Source organism: Sparassis crispa (assembly GCF_003851025.1).
Source record: "Sparassis crispa DNA, contig_000018F, whole genome shotgun sequence".
In the NCBI taxonomy this organism is placed as follows: domain Eukaryota; kingdom Fungi; phylum Basidiomycota; class Agaricomycetes; order Polyporales; family Sparassidaceae; genus Sparassis; species Sparassis crispa.
Window position 1 is genome coordinate 323,422 of NW_020939765.1, and position 18,801 is coordinate 342,222.

General features: G+C 52.5%; 4 protein-coding genes across 4 annotated transcripts; 1 reads left to right on the forward strand and 3 right to left on the reverse strand.

The window, feature by feature from the left end:
• Positions 1-925: 925 nt before the first annotated feature.
• On the reverse strand, positions 926-3,255 carry SCP_1901020 (Uncharacterized J domain-containing protein; the record flags this gene model as incomplete). The annotated part of the gene is made up of 15 exons (XM_027765365.1): positions 926-1,106; positions 1,168-1,244; positions 1,298-1,360; positions 1,420-1,476; positions 1,545-1,622; positions 1,684-1,708; positions 1,760-1,831; positions 1,883-1,956; positions 2,013-2,561; positions 2,614-2,697; positions 2,752-2,790; positions 2,849-2,876; positions 2,924-2,979; positions 3,062-3,127; positions 3,223-3,255. 15 exons carry the CDS (start codon positions 3,253-3,255, stop codon positions 926-928), a joined length of 1,482 nt encoding a protein of 493 aa, XP_027621166.1.
• A 5,720-nt stretch (positions 3,256-8,975) lies between these two features.
• Positions 8,976-9,575, reverse strand: SCP_1901030 (hypothetical protein; the record flags this gene model as incomplete). The annotated part of the gene is made up of 1 exon (XM_027765366.1): positions 8,976-9,575. One exon carries the CDS (start codon positions 9,573-9,575, stop codon positions 8,976-8,978), a length of 600 nt encoding a protein of 199 aa, XP_027621167.1.
• Positions 9,576-12,877: 3,302 nt separating this feature from the next.
• On the forward strand, positions 12,878-13,718 carry SCP_1901040 (hypothetical protein; the record flags this gene model as incomplete). Its single annotated transcript, XM_027765367.1, has 3 exons — positions 12,878-12,968; positions 13,024-13,231; positions 13,286-13,718. The coding sequence occupies 3 exons, from the start codon at positions 12,878-12,880 to the stop codon at positions 13,716-13,718; spliced, it is 732 nt and encodes a 243-aa protein (XP_027621168.1).
• Positions 13,719-14,407: 689 nt separating this feature from the next.
• On the reverse strand, positions 14,408-18,155 carry SCP_1901050 (hypothetical protein; the record flags this gene model as incomplete). The annotated part of the gene is made up of 11 exons (XM_027765368.1): positions 14,408-14,539; positions 14,598-14,923; positions 14,993-15,377; positions 15,447-15,523; positions 16,193-16,285; positions 16,416-16,706; positions 16,761-17,137; positions 17,217-17,258; positions 17,322-17,762; positions 17,832-18,083; positions 18,136-18,155. The coding sequence occupies 11 exons, from the start codon at positions 18,153-18,155 to the stop codon at positions 14,408-14,410; spliced, it is 2,436 nt and encodes an 811-aa protein (XP_027621169.1).
• Positions 18,156-18,801: the final 646 nt, after the last annotated feature.

The window sequence follows — 18,801 nt, forward strand, 5'->3', positions numbered from 1 at the left end:
TTTGACACCAGCGCTGATCCAGGAAAACATACCTCTCCCCGTGCTGCATCGCTATTGCCCGCAGGATCGGCGATGTGCCTTGCATGGGGGAGGATTCATCTTGGTGGCGGGCCTGCGGGAGGACATCATATCCAGCCAGTCCCAACGCACATGGATGTGCGCGTCCACACGTTCCTGCAGCTGGATAAGCTCGATGGCGCGCACGTTCACTCTATGCTCATACAAAGAAGGACGCATTGACATTTGCCGGATTTTTTTGGTAGTAACTCTATTCTCGCCGTCCGGGAATACACTCATCGACGATGGCTGAAGTGCATGTAGGAAAGGCAGAGACGTATCATGTCAGCTCTTGTTCCTCTATTCTTCCAGAGACCACAGTTACCTGCCTATACTTCTGTATAGGTTAAACGGGCGGTGCAACGGCGAGAGTGGGAGAAGGCAGCGGACATTAACCTCGACACTGATGTAAAAGCGATAATAAATCAGCACGGGCACTTGTAGATTCATACATTGTGGATACGCATATCCTGGTGATGTCGAAGAGCTCAGAAATAGTTCTTCAAAATAAAACCCCTTGGGAGACGCCATGGACGACAGACCTCGCAGATTCAAGGTGGAGATCAAGCTTGGTCGCAGAGACGGCCTCGTAAGAGCGAGTGGGCACCGAAGAGTCATGGTGGTGTTGGCAGAGCCGCGGGAGATATCCGGTCCCATGGTGATTACGTGCACGGACAGAGACACCACAGTCTGCAATTAGACACACGTAACCAAAGCGCAGATATATGTAAGATCGACTAGTGTAACATCGTGTAAATATCAGCACCACTGAACAGCAAAGCGAAGCCCATACCACTGCACCCATTAGATGCCCCAACTGCAGCTACATGATCATTCGACCAGATCAACAGACTCATCTGGATTAGGCCTAACTTGCAGCCTCCTGCGCAGCATCCGCCTTCTCGTTCAACCCGATGTTCTCCCTCTCCTTCGGAGTCGATGCTCCCTGTGCGGCTGCCTCTGCATGCCGTTTGGCCCTTGCGGCGGCGCGCGCCTGTGCCTGCAGCTGTTGGTGTTTCGATTTACCCGCAGCTGCCTCTGCAACCATACTGCAAACGTAGAAGCATTGGATGAGAAACTGGGGATCACGCAAAGTTGTTGCGCACGAACCGTTCGAGTTCCCTGCGGTCCTCATCGGACTCGTCCGGTACTGTTGACTTGAAGATAGCTCCTGCTAGGAGTAACCCCTGTGATATCGCAAGATTAGGAACGTCATACGGCCGTAGCATGAGAAACGGACCTTTGCTCTATTGTACAGCACAACGTCAGACGCTTTAGGGTCTTTCAACACATTGTCTACAACCTGCACGAATGTATTACTAAGGTTATACAGCAGAGGAACACAATTACATCCTGACTGACCTCTCGTAGCACCTGAGTGACCTCAAAGCGCGTGCCCCGCCACGACGCTAGCATGATCTGTATTTTTATCAAGCCGAAAAAGTGAATTCACATGAATTAGGATCTTGGGTAATAAGGAGATATACCTTCCCTGTGACATCCTCCTCGAGCGCACGGAGCTCCTCCTCGCGCAATTCGCCTCTCGCTTGAAGTTTCTCCATCTCCTGCAGAAAAAAGCTGCAGCATTAATTTTCCATACTTTCACGAGCTTAAAATCATATTGACCTGCATCACCTGCTGAACACCGATGCTAACGAAATCGGTTACATGAGCAATCATGAAACCACAAACGGAAACTCACGCGCTGCCAATGACACCCCAGGCATCTTTAGCAACCGCACCCTTCTCCTTGAGCCGAGAGAAAAATCCTGGACTGCAAGCGGACCGGTCAACAGGAGCGGCGACGACCAGGACCGACACTCACATTCCAAGAAATTTCCGAGACTTGAGGAACGAGGTTGCTTTCATTATATACACGTTGCCGATTGTATGCAGAAGCTGGCCAAGATATTTGAGTGGATTAGAACCAGTTATAACACCGCTCTGAACGTTACCTCAACCCCAAAGCTCTCAAGCTTCATATCTTCGGCTTCTCTCCGCATCTTGTCCTCAAAGGCTTGCGTCTCAGGATCGTCCTTGTCACCGGGTCGTTTGGCATCCACGAACGGACGCAGCCGCTCGATCAGTTTCGTGCTCAACGTGGACACTCGCTCCTGCATATTTTTCCTGCGCTCGTCGTCAATCTCCTGCAGCTTCTTCTTCTGCTCTGGCGTGAGCTTCGACCTCTTCTTGTTGTGTGTGTCCCTGTCGCGCTGGTCTTTCAGGTTCAGCTGGGACGATGTAGGGCTCTTCGACGCTTCGGGCTCCGTGGTGGAGCCGGGAGCGGGCGACACGGTCGCACTATGCCCATTCGTCGGCATTGCGCCGCCTTGCGGTTGTGGGACAGCGGGGGTGGCAGCACCGGAGGAGGCAGGCGTCGCTTGAACGGATGCTGGGTTGCCGGCAGCCTCGTTCATATCCTTCTCCATCTCTGCCTTCTCCTCTTCCGTCATCATCGTCGTCGCGACGGACGTCATCTCCTTCATGAGCGAGATCTCGCCGATCTGGAACGGGGATCGGTGCTCGTGGCGCAGCGCGGATGCAGGGAGTGCTCACGTAGTCGTTGAAACGCTCTCCACCGAATACGTTCGCGAAGAAGCCTGCCGCGTCCTCCATGCCTACCCCGCCCTCCTTGTCGAGCTATCCACCCAGCTTGTCAGAGACGCGTAAGGGGAATGTACAGGGGACACGCACCATCTTCGCGCCGTTCTTGTCGTAGACGGTACGCAAGTTCTGGGAAAAGAGCGCACGTTAGAGGATCATTCGCGAGAGGCGAATCCTGCCTACTTACGGGATCAGAGAGCACCTGATATGCCTTGCTAGGGGTATGTGAGCAATGGAGCGCCCCATCAACGAAAACGCGGACCTGATATCCTTGAACTTCTCCTCAGCATCTGGTGATCGGTTTTTGTCCGGGTGATACTGCAGTCATTGTGTGGTTCAGGCGGTGCTCTGCATCAGTGATACTGCACACACATCGCGAGATGCATGGTCAAGCACGCACCTTGATGGCCTGCTTTCGGTAAGCCTTCTTTAGATCGGTATCATTGACATCCGTCGGCACACAGAGCTGCATAGAGGCCGCCGCACAGGAGGTGCAATCGAGTGTTACATACGTAAAGAAATGAACGTGAGTCGCTCCTGCCTCGAAACTATGCTGCGCACCAGGTCATAGTACTCCGTTTCGACGGGTGCCATGAATAGAGAATGTTTAGGATAACTTCTGTTCAATACAGGCTGTGTGCTGGGACAGTGTACACGATGCAGATAACAATACCAGAGGTGGTTTTGAGGAAAGTGTTCAGGTCCAGCGAAATATCAGCAGCTCCATGTATTCGATGTCACACCACCCCTGGGCGCTAGTTTAATTATAGGGAAAAACATAAAATCCGGAAATTGGCTTCTCCATACTATCATTGACCCTGAAGTGCAAAGTGGCCTGGTAGTGCAAGATGCCGTCTCCCGGGAATTCTACTCCACCAAAATTCACGAAAAAAATACGGAGTAGCTACAATTGTCCCTAGAATTTTAGACATACAATTTGAGTGCAAACCGCCTTGAAGAATAGTATGTGCTCTGCGACTTGCAAGACAGACGTGCTTTAGACGTGACAACGAAGCGCTGGAGTTTGAGCTCCGACCAGAGGACAGACAAGGCAACGGTATATCGGCACTTGTGACGATCTGTGACCGATTGGGCGCTCTTCCTTGCAAATGACTCTCTTCGTCGCGCTTACTCTCAAGATGACACAACATCAAGAAAAAAAAATACAAGAGGTACTGAAGACATACTTTATATGTTAGACATTATGTAGGAAAAATCCCGGGGTCAAACGGGCTCGGTCTGAATACATGGTGACAGAAGTGCAAGACACCTTGCACTACCGGGTCAATGATAGTATATGTTTGTTGCATCCCCAAAAGTAGCGAAAGACTAAATTAAATGGAGTCACGGTCACATCTGGTATTACGCGAACATGGTTACACAACGCAACTCACTGCGCGTCCTCTGCCGGTGCAGTGTGGCACAGGACGCATAGCCCCTTTTTTCCACTGGAAATAACGGGGAAAAACTTGTGGAAATCAAAAAAGTGTTTCCACGGGAAATGCGGTGGGAAATGTCGGGGAAAAGAACAAAACATTTACCGCTTTGTTCCCGTGGAAAAATGATGAGGTAAAAAGGGGCGTGGAAATACTTAGTGCATTTTTCTCGTTTTTGTCGTGGGAAAAAAGGGGGAAAATCTTTGTGTATTTCTCCCTTTTGTTTCTGGGAAATAAGCGAAGAAAAGTTTTAAAATCTTCCAATGAAAATAACTCTCAGGGAAAAACATGTAGGAAATTATTTAAGGATTTCCCTGGAAAAAACAGTTGTCCTGTCATGTCCTGTCATGTCCTGTCATGTCCGGTTGTCATGTCACGTCCTGTCCTTCTGTCCCGTCACGTCCTGTCCTTCTGTCCCGTCACGTCCTGTCCCTTTGTCCTGCCCGCGTCATGTCTGCCGTGTCCCGTCACGTCCTGTCCTCCTATCGTCTGTCTTGTCATGTCATGTGTACCCTACCCATAAAATATATTGCCTAAATAGAATCTATTTAGAATCTGCAATAACCTTCTAACCCTGGCATAATGAATTTTCTTTTTTCAAAATACATTATACCTATATTTCACACAATAGCTATTTTGCAAAATGCCTCTGCTGTGGATGGAGGGAAGACCGCGTCGCCCGTAATGGCTAATAACAACCGTGTCGTTCTAGTTCTAGCCTGAAACTACTCGCGTTCATGGGAAATCGAGACTGTGGATAAATGATTGGGCGGCGTCGAGTGAGAGTGGATCTGCACCCCGGGATGCAGCGCAAGCATCGCTCGTGATCATTCAATAGCAAATGCCATCGAAATATCACAGCACGCCCTGGGATACTCAAGGTAGAGTGCCTGCCCGGGCTAGCCCAGCTCGGCACGCCGCCGCTTACCGCCCGCGCTCACCTCGCACCCAAGGAAGGGCACAAGCCTCGAGTCTGTGGTCGACAGCCTAAAACAAGTCTCTTCCAAGGAGCAGCTCTTCTCATGCGATAAGACATGGAAGTTCACGCTGGCCACCAACACGAAGGGTATGAGCACATGGAGGATGAGGGCTTAGGTAGAAAATTGAAGTTTGGCACCTTTGATGAGGCCAGGGGTGTCGTCATTGATTGATTCAGAGACAGGACGAAGAGGACATGTTGAGGTGATCCTCGGTGTCGTGTCGTAACGCGTGTATCATAGCGCATGTTGAATAAGTCATAAAGATAGGGGAAAGGCATAGGAAAGAAAAGAGAAAAGTGGGGGGCGTCAGCTTCTTCTACCAGGGGCGCAACCCGATTCTGTTCCCCTGGTGCACGCGTGTCGTTAGGTGTTGGAGTGTGTAGAGGGGGAACGATACTTCGCCGTGTAGCTAGTACCGTGAGGGAGCTTCGTAGTGGCTCGCCTATGTGTCGTCGCCCTCATCGTTGTCGGCAGGGTCGTCTTCGCGGTGTCGCCGGTGTCCCCGCATGTTGTCGGAGTTGTTGTCCTGTATGTGTTCCTCCTCATCCTCCCATCTGGCGAGCTTCGCCTCTGCTCACTTCTTGCCTGTCTTCGTCAAGGCCCTACTCTCCTTTAGGAAGTGTCCGAGCGCATCGATCCCAGCTGGCGTGCCGAGGATGGTAGGGATGTCGATGGTTTTGCTTGCCTCGCGTAGTATATGTCGGGAGCTGTCGTATCTCGGGCAAGCTGGTAGTATATGCTTGCGTGACTGAAATAGTACACCACATGGGCAGTCAACCGGTTCAGACGGTACAAAATGCTAGTAATACTCGCCAAGGAAAGCATGTCCTGTGCGGCATTGCACAAGTCTTCCAAGAAAAAACCCCTCGAGAGTTCAATAAACGGCTTGCGTGCGTGAGTCTGCGGGGGTAAACGGTCCACGCTTGCGAAAGGACCAGTCGGTGCGTTTCCACTTGGCGGTCCATTTTTCGAAGGCCTTTTCGTTTGCGCGGCGAAGGGCGTGAGCGTGTGTGACCTTAGTTGGGCCCCCAGGGATCTCAGTCGCCTGTTTGGTGAGTTTGCCAGTAAGTTCATTACCTATGATGCCCTTGTGGCCGGGGGTCCATGCGATGTCTACTGTGTTCTCTGGGTTAGCATTGAGGAATGCTGTGTCGAAATGGTACAGCATACTCAATGGCTCTATCTCACCCAATGGAAAACTGCCATTCCTCGATCTTGCCAGAGCAGTTTTGGACCGGGGGAAAGCTTCGTTACATGTAGAGAACGTGTGTGAGCCAAACGTATCTCAGTTGCGTGGGAGATGAAGTGAATAACGCAACGGATGGAGAGCAAACACGCTCGCCAAACAGAGCGACGTTCCGAGTACACGTCCCGAGTACAAACTTCCCGGTAGATCGGACAGAGCATGGGTAAGTAAACAAAGAATGATGGGATCGCGACACGTCTCAAGAATGCGGGCAGTCAGTACTGTGATCCATCCAATCAATTTCAATAAGAAAAGAAAAGGATGCAGGCGGACCTGGAAGGTGCACGGGTCGCTCTTACAGTCATCACACTTGACGGTGTCACCCCTGAGTTTGATAAAGTCACCGATCGTGGGAGTGTGAGGGGACATTTGAGCAAGAGGTGTTCGATATCGCGTTTGGGATCAAAGAACTCGAAGTGGACGTCACGAGGCTCTATTGAGGCTGCTGCTTGAAGGACGATTAGGGCGAGTAGCAAGAGGGTATGCACGATTGCTGGCCTCGTCGCTCGATAAGTCGGCGTTGCAAGCTGATCAAAGCTTAAAACACGCTGAATTGGGCTTAAAAGTCAGTCATTGCAAATGGGCGATGCTCATTTTCACAACCCACTAGATTCGAGCGCCCACTGGCCGTACTTCATTTGACGACCTCGGGCAGGATCGGCACCTCGCAGGATCGGCACCTCAGTCGTCTTTGGATATGATTACAACGCTCCGCGAACCCATGCGGGTGCCGTGGTCAGCGATGACGCGCGCCATCGATTGGGCACGTTCTACAGGCGTACCAAGGGTGCTTGGATGTTCCAAGGCGGACATTTTGATTCTTCCTGGGGCGACAGGAGCTGTGGGGTGGGAGTCAGATTGCCATTCCAGAATTCGAGATCTGCAACGGAACAAAGCTCGCGCTCGATGATAGAAAATAGATACCCACATACTGAGCGCCTCTGCAATCCCAAAAACCAGCCCGCTCACGACATGCGACAATGCAGTGGAATTCGTTCATATTCCCGCTCGACACTGGCGAAGGCGCAGAGCGTCGCCGGGGATGATGACGCGCAAGGCAAACCCAGCGCTTCTGCAACAATTAATATTTCGGGCGACTCGCCAGAAGAGTACCGATAGAGCATAAGAAAATCTACAGCCGCCTTCTCGGCTGTGACAATTTATAAACATGGGCAGAGCGACCGCGCACCTATGGAAGAGTGTATGGTTTTTTCTGGCATTTCTCAGCCAACCTGTGCCTTTAGCGATGGTATCAAATCCGAGACCCGAGCTCGCGTAACGCGGAGCAAAAGCACCTAAACGAGAACGGCGCCATTGGCGAAGCAGTGAAAGCAAACAGAAGACGAGGAGGAGGTACGCGCGCGGTCGCCCAGCCAAACATCGCAAGTGCCAAGAATGCACTCCCTGGAACGGCAACTGCCGGCCGCGATTCGCGTGGAGTGAGTGATCGGATCTGGTAATCTAGATACAGTAGGGTTAATCTACAAAGGTACAAGTAATCCGTCGGTGAAAGGATTATAATTATGAAGATCTACGCAGTCTATTTGTTCTCAATCGCGCGCGCGCATGATTATCTTCATTTCACGAAGTTTTCTACAAATGCACCCCTCTGCTTCACTTCTTTCTTACGAACGTTTCGACCCTCCAATGGTAAAGCTGGGACAGGTCTCCCCTCAATCTAAAAACGCGTTAGCTAGCACCGGCGAGCTCTGGAGAAAACTCACATTCGCAGATGATCCGGGCGTAGTTGCGAAGAGTGCGGCTGCACTATGTCAGAAACCCGAAGCCCTTCTGGACACTGAGAAACATTACCTTGTGCCAGGTAAAAGCGCGCCCGGGAATCGTGCTAGGCGGACTGAATTTATGAACGGAGCCCTTTGTGGCTTTTACCTTAAAGCTCATACTCTGAAAGGCCTGCGCGATCATTAGGCTGAATGCAACACAAAATGCACTCAAAAGCAACATACTTCCACCAGTTCACGCCATCCGACGGATCCTTGCACTTGGAATATACTCCTGACAGTCTGCAAGATGAATTCAGAGCACACCGAGTCAATAGACCTTCAACTTACTTTATAATGTCGGCCGCGAAGGGCGATCGTCCCATTCATGGTCGATATATCCGCAGACGAGAGAGAAGAAACTAGAACGAAGAATCGAGCAGCAGGTGAAAGGGGACAGGCAGAGGATAGGGAACAACTGGCGCTGGACGCCTGGTGAGCGTAGATGGCGAGAGTCAAAGTCGGGGGAGCGAGAAGTCCCAGATCAGCGATCTGCGGTACACTTACACAGGGACAACTTTCCCAGTGTCACATAGCAGAGGGAGCCTTCGTGGTACGTTCGACCAAGTGAACTCACTAGATTATTTTTGCCCATCGACCAGTTAATACCGAGGCTCCGCATCATATAGCCATTAACATTATGTCATTCCTACAGGGATGTAAAAGAGCCTGTCACGTTTTGGTCAGATCTCTGTAAGTTCCTATTGAAGGTTTAAAAACTCGCCGTGTAAGGCTGCGTAGCTTTGGAGATAATACACTAGGGCGGTAAACACAAGGTACATTATTCCCGGCGCGAGGGCTGATTGTAGTTCCTCGACCTATCATTCAGACAGGCGAGACCACTGGTCGGTATATCAGGAGTCTGCGTTCTTCAGAACTGTTGTTGACTATGGTAACAGCAGCCACAATTCCTGGCTGGTAAGTGTTCCGCCATGGCAGCCGCCAGCGTGGTCTGGTCCCTAAGACCAAGCTGGGACTTGACGTGGCGTTTGATTGATTCTCTGAAGAGCTTCTCTTCCTCCTTCGTCGCAGGCTGAACAGTAGGATCGTGGCCACGCTGTGATTGCGAGGCGTGGGCGTACCGCCACAGGAATTCACAGATAGGCTGCGCATCATGATGCAGGTCGACCGATTCTGAGACGATCATTCCAGCACGGTCCCAGCGGATAAGCCGGGCGCGCGATCCAGACAGTGCAACAGAGAAGTAGAAGCTGCGATGCTGACGAGCGCACGCAATGTTCATCCCCAGCCCTCGTTCGGCCCGATTTCGAGTTCGTTCATCGTAGATATTCAGAATGAAATCGTGAGCAGAGCGATCATCGCCTTGAGCTGGATCTGTGAAGGCGTCCAGACCAGGATGCTGCTGGACGTCAATATACAGGTCGGCGCAAGAAATAGAGCTCACGACTGTCGATTTTGGGTTCATCGAGCCAATATCTTCTTCGGAGAGGCAGGAAACATGGGGATTCATTGAACCTATCTCTCCGCGATTCACATCGAACGAGGTTGTGTCTATGAAGACAAATCCAGGACATCTTGGCCGCGACTTCGTGGCGCCTCTTCCAACACCATTGAGGGCAATAATCTGTACAAATTTAATATTTGTGATAGACAGAAAAATCTAAATACCGCACTAATGGTTCAATAATCTGCTGCCTGTGCTCAGCTTCTGCCGGCAGATCTTTGAATGCTTGCACAGCAGGGGGCATCGCGGACATATCAGGCTTCGGCAGGAATTCCAGAAACTTGTCAACAGGCATTACACCAATTATATAAAGGATTGGGAACAGTTTGCAAATTCACGATATCGCAGCTCACCTCGGTGACAGTACTAATGTTCTATGCCTCATCCATTCTGCACGGGTCGGATGTCCTCCCGCAGGAGAGCAGTGTGTCGTCGTTCACTCAGTGTTCTCGACGAACGCCTCGCGCGCAGCCTCGAGGAAACGTACCTCGCACCGCTTACGTGCAGCGCTGACGACGTTGGCGAGCCCTCACCCTCGCCACATGCCATCGCACATCTCCGCTTAATTGCGACCACGCCGTCCTTGTGCAGGTTCTTGATCTGGCCCGCGAAGCAAGCAGATCCATCGGACAGCTTGTGCTTGTACACTGCCTGGTGGCGACGCTAGCTACTTTCCCAGAGACTTCTACTGCGGGCAGTCGCTTTCATATAGTCGCTGGCGTGGGCGCATACCCGGCAAACCCACTGCACGACATGGGCGCAATACAGTCAGTAGTGACCCGTGGCAAGATGTTGCTCTATCAGCGAGGCGCCATACCTGGTATTGCTCGGTCAGTGATGCGACGTACCCCAAGAAACACGACGTATGTCGACATACTGATAACGACAGACGACGGCAGCACTAGCAGCACTAGCAGCACTAGCTCAAGACGGCGTCGGACAGCAAGCTTGGGCAAACCTTGGTGAGTTCGCGCGCGAGCAATACAAACGAGGATTAGTACTGTACAGGATCTCATTAAGGATGGGATCAATGACAAACCTAAAGCTCTGCCCACATACAGTCAACTATGGAGGCCCATCACTGCCTGCCGCTGTCGTTCTGACAGTACGCGCACTGAAATTTGAGGGATGCCCTGACGGAACAGCATCGAGTTGCCAATCGTAAGGGGCCGAGACCTGGAGAACCTCTCTCGCAGCCAGACATGAGAACTCTGCCAAACCCTTTGTTGCGTCTCATGCGCCCACTCGTAGAGTTTACACACGCACAGCAACTCGGACGTCTGAACAAAAGTCGTGGGGCGACAACCAGGCGGTGGGACTCAGAGTAAAGCCCTTACATCGTGCGGATATCCGAGCTTCACTATGGCTTTCATCCGTACGCAACATACGCTAAAAAGACCTCTTGGCGAGGCCTGCCTCCTGCGAGAGGTGGCAACTCTACCAACTCCAGATAACCACGACGAATAGACAATCCGACGTGCTCCGCCTGCCAAGACGTTGGACGCGAGCGTACGGTCTAGCTGCGCGTCCGACTCGGTGTCATGGTATGCATACAGCCCTCCGGCAAGCTGTATGCGCGCGTCAAATGACGAAGAGAGAAATGCGAAGACCATCTCACCCACCTTCCGACTCACTTTCTGGAGGGCTGTCTAGCACAGAGGGATATGTCGAATTCCAAATGCTCATCGTTGCCAAATATGCACAACAGTCCAGCTCCTGCCAGAGAGGAGACGGCTGCGATACGGGGCTCACAGACATGCCGAGATCTACCCACACGTGAAGACCAGTAGTACGTCTTCCCCCCGTCGTCTCTGGCAGACGCTTTGACCCCCGACGCAACTCCAGCGTTGACCCCGCCCTCGACATCTCCCGCCAAGCGGCAGTGTCGTGGGGGCAATACGACGGCGGGAGGCGAAATTGACACGGGAGAGTACCGTGGCGGCGGGAGGTCATTGATCATCGGTGTAACAGTTTGCAGGAGGAAAAAAGGAACTCACGAGAGAAAAATCAAACTTGGAAAGTCGATGATGCGGAAAGCGGCATTCATTTTCAGTTTCTGCGCCCTAGAGAACCAGTATCCGGCTAGGCTTGTCGCCCTCACGGCTGAAAAGACAGACAACGAAAACAGCACACCCAACCGACGATTGCTTTACCTGCGCCGACGTGTCAACTCGAGGATGACATGTCTAAGCACACGCCTGGCAACACCGCGGTCTCAGGGACCATAGCTACGCAGCTACGCACTGCTTTACCTGCGCCGACGTATGGCCCAGGTGGTCCACACGCCTCAGCACACGCCTGGCAGTCGTGCTGTCATCGTAGGTTGCAGGAGGTCGGACACTTTCGGACACGGTTGGACAAGGTCGGACATGGCCCGACACTGCAGTGGGCACGTGCAGATCATGGCGGTCACACGATCAGACGCGATCGCGTGCTGCGCGTTCACATCATGTGACCTCGCACAGGTGTTCGACGTTACTGCGTATATTGAACTGTGTGGTGCGTAAGCATATCATCGGGTAGTATGACAGAGCGTCGAGAGTCCCAAGGTGAGAACTGGTCGAGTAAACTATTTAAGACGACGAAATAGAATCGAGTTCGGTACAAAGTCGTCGGGTGAGGCCGACGGATGAAGTATTGGGGAGCCCACAGACACGGCGGCAAGCATGGGCGATCGCGACGGATGCCCCGACCGGGCACGCATGAAGGCCCTCATTCAGCACATCCCACATGCCTATATTACAGCTCCATTATGCTGTGTGTGAGCTCGAACATGCACCCTCGCTTCTTCAAGCCTCCCATACCTATAGGCGACCCTCGAAATCGCTTCCACCTCTCAGGAGGAAGTAGCTTGTCCCACGAAATCCATGCGATGATTTTTAATGGTGTGAACGGCCGATGGTGGCTCCCTTTTGGGGTGTGCTCCCCGTGTCTCAGGCGTTGACGCTGCAAAGCAGGGCGAACGACAGCGCCTGCCGCATATGGGCGCGCACGTGGAGGCGCGACGCGTCAATAAAACGCGTCAACAAAGGCAACGCGTCAACAAAACGCGCCAACCGAAGGGACGCGTCAACAGCGCAAAACAAGCCCTTTGGGCGCCCGAGCTTGCTTTAAATTCACCTGCCTTCGCCTGCCTCCTCCCAATGCTCCCACTTTTTTCCCACCGCTGCGATTCTCTGCGCTGGTCTTAGAGTGTTCTTGGAGTGCTCTTGTCGCTCGGTACGCGCCTCTCCTCTCAGGAAAAGCGCTATCCAGTGGGTTCGAAGGAGACCCATATCGCCCGCTGGGTGGCGCTTTTCCTACCTCTCATGCCTACGGAGTCCTCGCGGACGGCAGGCAGCACGAGCTCGAAGGAGACCTCTATCGCTCGCGCTGCCTGTCGCCTGCTGTCTCGCAGCTGTTGGCCCTTGCCTCTCGCTTGATTAGTATGCGGGGCTTATACCTTGTTGTGCAGGCTCTTGTATGGGCGCTGCAACTTTCACGGTGAGCCTGCTGGCTCCTCGGCTTTTCCTCCCCACCGACACTGTTGTGAAGCCCGGTTTGGGCTATCGTGGGAAAGCGTCCATGGGAGAGCGATTGGAGGCGGTCTGGAGGGTGGAAGAGGGCAGGGCTGAAGACCCGGGCCGCGCCAAACCTGTAGGTGCTTTGCAGGGCCCCCACAGGTGAGCCGCCTTCGCTTTTCCATTTCAACGCAGCTTTGCCAACCTTGGTTGTAGCCCGAGCGACAGCTCGAAGGTGAAATCCCTTCCGCGGGATATATCCAACACGACCCCAGCCCTGCGCGACCACGCAGATGCAGAAGCCGCCCTCGATGCCTCTGCCGGAGGTGTGGGCCCGCGCCACACTGCTCGCCGTCGAAACTATGTTGAGAGAGGGCGGTGGCTCGCGGGGTCAGCCGTGCCAACAAGAAGAAAGAAAGTGCCACACACGTGCAGAGCACAACCTCCCTGGCTCATCGGAAAATGCCCGGAGGTTACATCGGCAGCCGTGTCAAATCAGAGCCCCCGCTCCGGCGAGAAATCATCGGGCGTGCTAAGGGGTAAGTGGCCATCCCAGCGCATTTTAGCACGCGATGCAGTGCTCGGGACGATGCCGTCGGAGTCACTACATCCCCTTTGCTGTGATCAACGCCAGACACGGATACCCTGAGGCACAGGGGTTGAAGCAGAGTGTCTACTCTGCCCGGGCAGACTGATCAACCCTGGCGCGACGTATTGTGCAGAGCATGTCTACGAATGATCGTGTGTGGTGCGACGCTCAAGCGCGCGTCGCTGCAGGACGGCGCAGCGATCAATGTCAACGGCATGAACGCATCTGTGCCTACCCGGCTGTGGTAAGGAAGCATTGGTCGCCGCCTCCGCATTCAAAGTTCTTGGGGCGTCTCTCCGCCAGCATGATGTCGATGTCTCTGACGATCGTGGGCGGTAGGCGCGATCCTGACGATCATGTTCTTGCGCACGGCGGGCATCATAGGCCGCACGCATGAGAATAGCGGCCAAAGACAAAGCAGGCAAACCGCCCCTTACCCAATGCCGCACCATTGATCTTGTCTGCGGGACTTTATTGATCCCTTTGTAGGCCTTCATCGCCTGTGACGATCTCTCCAGTACGTGCACCGTCTTGAATTCAAGCCGAATGCCAGGTATTGGCCCATGGATCAAAGCAATAATGAGGGCTCGCACGAGTGCAGGGTACTCAGTTAAAAAGATCCTCGCTGTAGCGACCATTGTAAGCAAGCCATACAAATGGCCGACAAAGCAGTTCAGATAGAGCAAACAGTTGTAGGCTATACGGATGTAATTTAGCATGAGTTGCATCTAGAGGCCATCTTACTGCTTCTATCTCCTCTTCTTCGCAGCCTTTGCCCCTCTGTACGCTGGTACAGGAACCGGGCGCCGCTTAGCAGGAATGAGTGACATCGCCTCCGCAGGAGGTGGAGGGGCTTCGAACGCGGTGTATTCAGGGCCTGTCTGAAAGAGAAATTGAAGCTCCAGCCAGCACAGGCCAAAGAGGGGCGGCAGGACACACCTGCAATTCCGACTCACTGAACTCGGCGTCATAATGGTTCCACATAGAGCGCAAGTCCTTGTACGGCTCCCAGTCATCTTGATGATGCCCTGCGTCCAGTCCCCACTGGTAGTATCCTGCTCTGCCTGCTGCTTGTGATATCTCAAACATTCGTCCTTCAAGAAGCTCCAGTGCCTCTTGATCAACATCTTTGGCTTCGTGTGGACCATGGGCCATTGCTACTTGGTATGCCCATGCTTGTGACAGAATGAAAGCAGTCTGATCAGCAGCAGATCCAATGCTGCGAAATTCCGGAACCTGGGTGAAGTGGTCGCGCTTTCGGGAAGCTATTACCAGCGTGATTGCATGTGCGAGAGGGAAACAACCAATCCACAGATGCTACTGTTTTCGGGCACCAGGGACCTTGAGATAGAACCAGTTGTTAATGCGAGCTTGTTCTACGATGTCAAGATCCCCCGTATGCGGTACCATGCCGGAACGCACAGCGGGATGCTGTCGAAATCTGGAGTCCACTTCCGACGTCTTAGTCGGCTTGCCCAGAGATTTGTTGCCGGGTGATTGAACGCTCTTTGCGCCATCGGAGCCAGCATCTGAACGGAGGTACTGCAGCACAGGGACACTAGTGGAATCAACTTCTTCAGGACTGTTGAGAAGCGCAGAAAGAACGTGGATGTGCGGAGTCAATATCCGGTCAATTTCCTCCGTGAATGGGTACGAATCAGGCTCTGCAAGAACGTCTTCTTCTGTAGGAATCTGTGATGCATGCCTCCACTTTCCAAGCTGCATACGTACCGGCATTGGTACTATAGTCAGTGTCATATCATCTCCGGTCTCTTATTGATCACTCACCCTGATCTTGCGCCGCCTTTCTCGGTCATCCCACAGGTCATCCACTAGCTCTGCCTCCGGAACATATCTATGGCGATCTGGTGATGGCTGTGCAAACACACAGTGTCGCCACCAAACCACCCTCCAAGTTCTCCCAGCTGTCGAGGAACCCTCCGGCTGAATTAAGCGCACGGGATACCAGTATTCACCATGGCGAGCAAGTGCACCTTTGCCCGCTCTGTTTGTGTCCGCAAGTTCATCAGTAACAGAGTTAGTATCGAGGCAGGTACACGGACTTTAGCCGTTGAGCAGGCGGCGGAGGCTGTGGCCGGTCCTTTGCTCATCGTGTTTGGGCTGTACGCCTGTGGGCACGTGTCAAAATTCCATCAGCATGTTACTTATGACCATGCTGTTAGACATACGCTGGTTTAGAAGGCTGTCTGAGATGCGGGAAGCAATCTTCCAAAGTGCACGAATCACACTCAAAGCACTGCCCTCCCTTCAAATCACTGGCACGCCCATCTCGTTGGCATGCAATATGTGACCATTGGTCGCAGATATCACACTGTACTGTCTTCTGGCCATCTGCTAGCAAATTACCATCTCCTACGGCTCCACATCGACAATGAAAGGGGTATACTGAGACTGGCCTCTCTGTCGAACTATGTGGCGTCAGTGATGAGCGCGTTCCTGGGGCAATATCTGGAACCACAGCGGCATGTACAGAGATGAGATTATGGTCAGCAACAGTTTTAGATACTACGCACTGTCCGGGGTGTCGTTGTTAATTGCCGCAAGTGAAGCTTGATATTCCATCGGCACTGGAGTGTGCACTGGCACCGCGTTGGGCGCGTCAGCATCTGCTATAAAAGGTGTTCTACGACGCTTGTGTGACTTGTGGGTGATATTGCTACCCTCATGAGTTACTGGTTTGAGAATGTGGGTCGCTCTTATTGTGCAGCCCAATAATGAAATTTATTGCTAACACACCGTTGCTATTGTTATCGGCCTCATAGTCAATGGCATGGGGTCCCCGGAGACAACAGCAGTCTTCATCCGCAATGAGATGTACACCAGGCTGCTGCAACGTTGGAGTTACAATTTGACCAGGAAACTCGCCTGTAACTTCAGCATGATGTACGGGGAAATCGCCATGACTCAGAGAATTATGCGAAGAGTGAATGGATCCTCTCCAATCTGGAATAGTTGGGGTTGGTGAGATAGCTGCAGGGGGGGACTGACCCTCCGCATCATCTCTATAGAGGAAGTTGTAACCCATGGCTGTACAAATACTCAGCTGCTCCAATTTACCCCAAATATACACCATCTTCTCACCAGTATGCCCGTCGCCCAGTTCCTTCAGGACTTGAACACCGTTATCCAGTCCATGCCAGGACGGAAACTTCGTCAGTGCACAGGCCCCAAGCTGGCTACCTGAAGGTTTCTTCGAAGATCGTGCAGAAGACAAACGAGAAAGGTAAGATGCACCTTCATGCTGAGCTTGAGAAGAGCGGTCAGTTGGAACAACTTGATGAAGAAGCTCGCCGAGTCCTTCCCATGACGGAAAAACACCCCTTGAAGGGAAGATGAAGCCGTCCCGGTCGGATGCATTCCCTGCCGGTGAGAGTGCGTCTTTACCATTGTTTGTCTCGGCGTTCTTCGAATTGAGATCGCTATCGCTCCTCAATGGCCTAGTTTCCATTTTCACGAGGCTATCAGGCGGAAAGCTCGTTAGACATACGCCGAAGAGGACAGAGAACCAGATGCACCCTTGCAAATTTGCAGGCTGACCGGAATTGCTGGCTGTAGGAGAATCGAGAGTAGAACTCTGGGCTTGAGGCCCACGTGTTTCATCATATGAACAAGTCTGGTGGGAAGGCAGCGTCGTCAGCATACCCCTGCTGAAAATTTTGCGAAAGCGTTACACTATCAAAGGAAACTGTAGCCTGCTGCGTGCGTGGCTCGGATGAGGGTTGATCAAACTCCTTTCCAGGCGTACGCGCACTGCCCCGTAGATCAGGGCCTGCGCCTTTTCTCCTATGAGTTTTTCTAAAGAACACGCGAGTCGACTCGTGTGGGGGGGAAAACAGCCCTCGGCGTAAACTAGACCAAGTCGAGACCCGACCGGATGAGAAGGTATCAATAACGTCGAATCCAATTAATGGCGTTGCTTTGTCTTTCTCGTCTTGTACATGTGGCTCTGTGTTAGTTGACGACGCAGGCTCCTCCGAAGGGATGAACGACGCCTCTCTATTCACAGCACCAATGGCTAATTCGCCAGAAGATATAAGCGACTTCTCTTCATCCACCTCCATTTTAGAGGCTGTACCGGCACATCTGAGGCTCTCCAGTTAGCTTGACTTCTGCAAACGGAGACGACTGTGTCCAGTGTCAGGCTGGACATACCTCTCTTCTTCGTGTAGAGCACGGTGACGGAATGTTGCTGAATTGGGGATGTCCATCCGACTGAACCAATAGCCAGGTAGGGGTGGAGTTTCCGAGTACAGAATAAAGGAGGGCATAAAGTGAGGGTGCTGGAACGAGAACGATCTGCCCTCAAATTTCGGCGATGCCCTCATCGCGACGTCATCGACAACGGCGCTGTTGACTTCCGTGAAGGTACTGGAGCTGTCGAGCGCGTTCTCCAATAGCTGGTATCTATGCCATCTGTAAGCACAAATTGGTAGACGATATAGGATGGAGAACATACTCAGCTATTCCAGTAGTCATCAGCGTCGACTCCAAGTTACAGCGTGAATTTCCAGGGTCATCAGGGGGAAGTACCGGAAGCTTTCGCGAGGCACATTTGAAGCCAGACTTTTTCTGCGGTCTTCTAAGATACGCTTAGTGATATCGTACTTCGTAGTTGGCAGCTTGCATGCCCACCTATCGAGAGAGGAAGCGTCGACTTTATGCCTCTTACTGGAGATCTCCGTTGGCAGAGAATGTGAGCGCTTTCTCGGAAGCTTGACCCCAGCTCTGTACAGAGGACTGGTAAGTACTAAGGCCTTTGAGCAGAAAAGAATACACGGGAACGCACGCCAGAATACGTCCTTCTAATAGTGAATAGTTCTGCGGGTTTCCCAGAGGTTCTGCGGAATGTAGACACTTTCGACCGCCATGCACAATCCCGTCGGTGGGTTGAGGATAATGGCCGGAACGGCAGTATCTACTCCTGGGCACCGATGTAATCAAACAACATGCTCGCCTAACGAGTTCACCGCCTACCTCGTAGTAATGGTACCATGTACATTTTTTTGCCATGGTGGATTGATTACGCCAGGAAACGTGTGTGCTCTTTGGAGACCACCAGCAACTCTATGGCCTCCCTTCCGAGCTGAAGACTCAGCTATTGGATCGCACATAGATCCTGCGG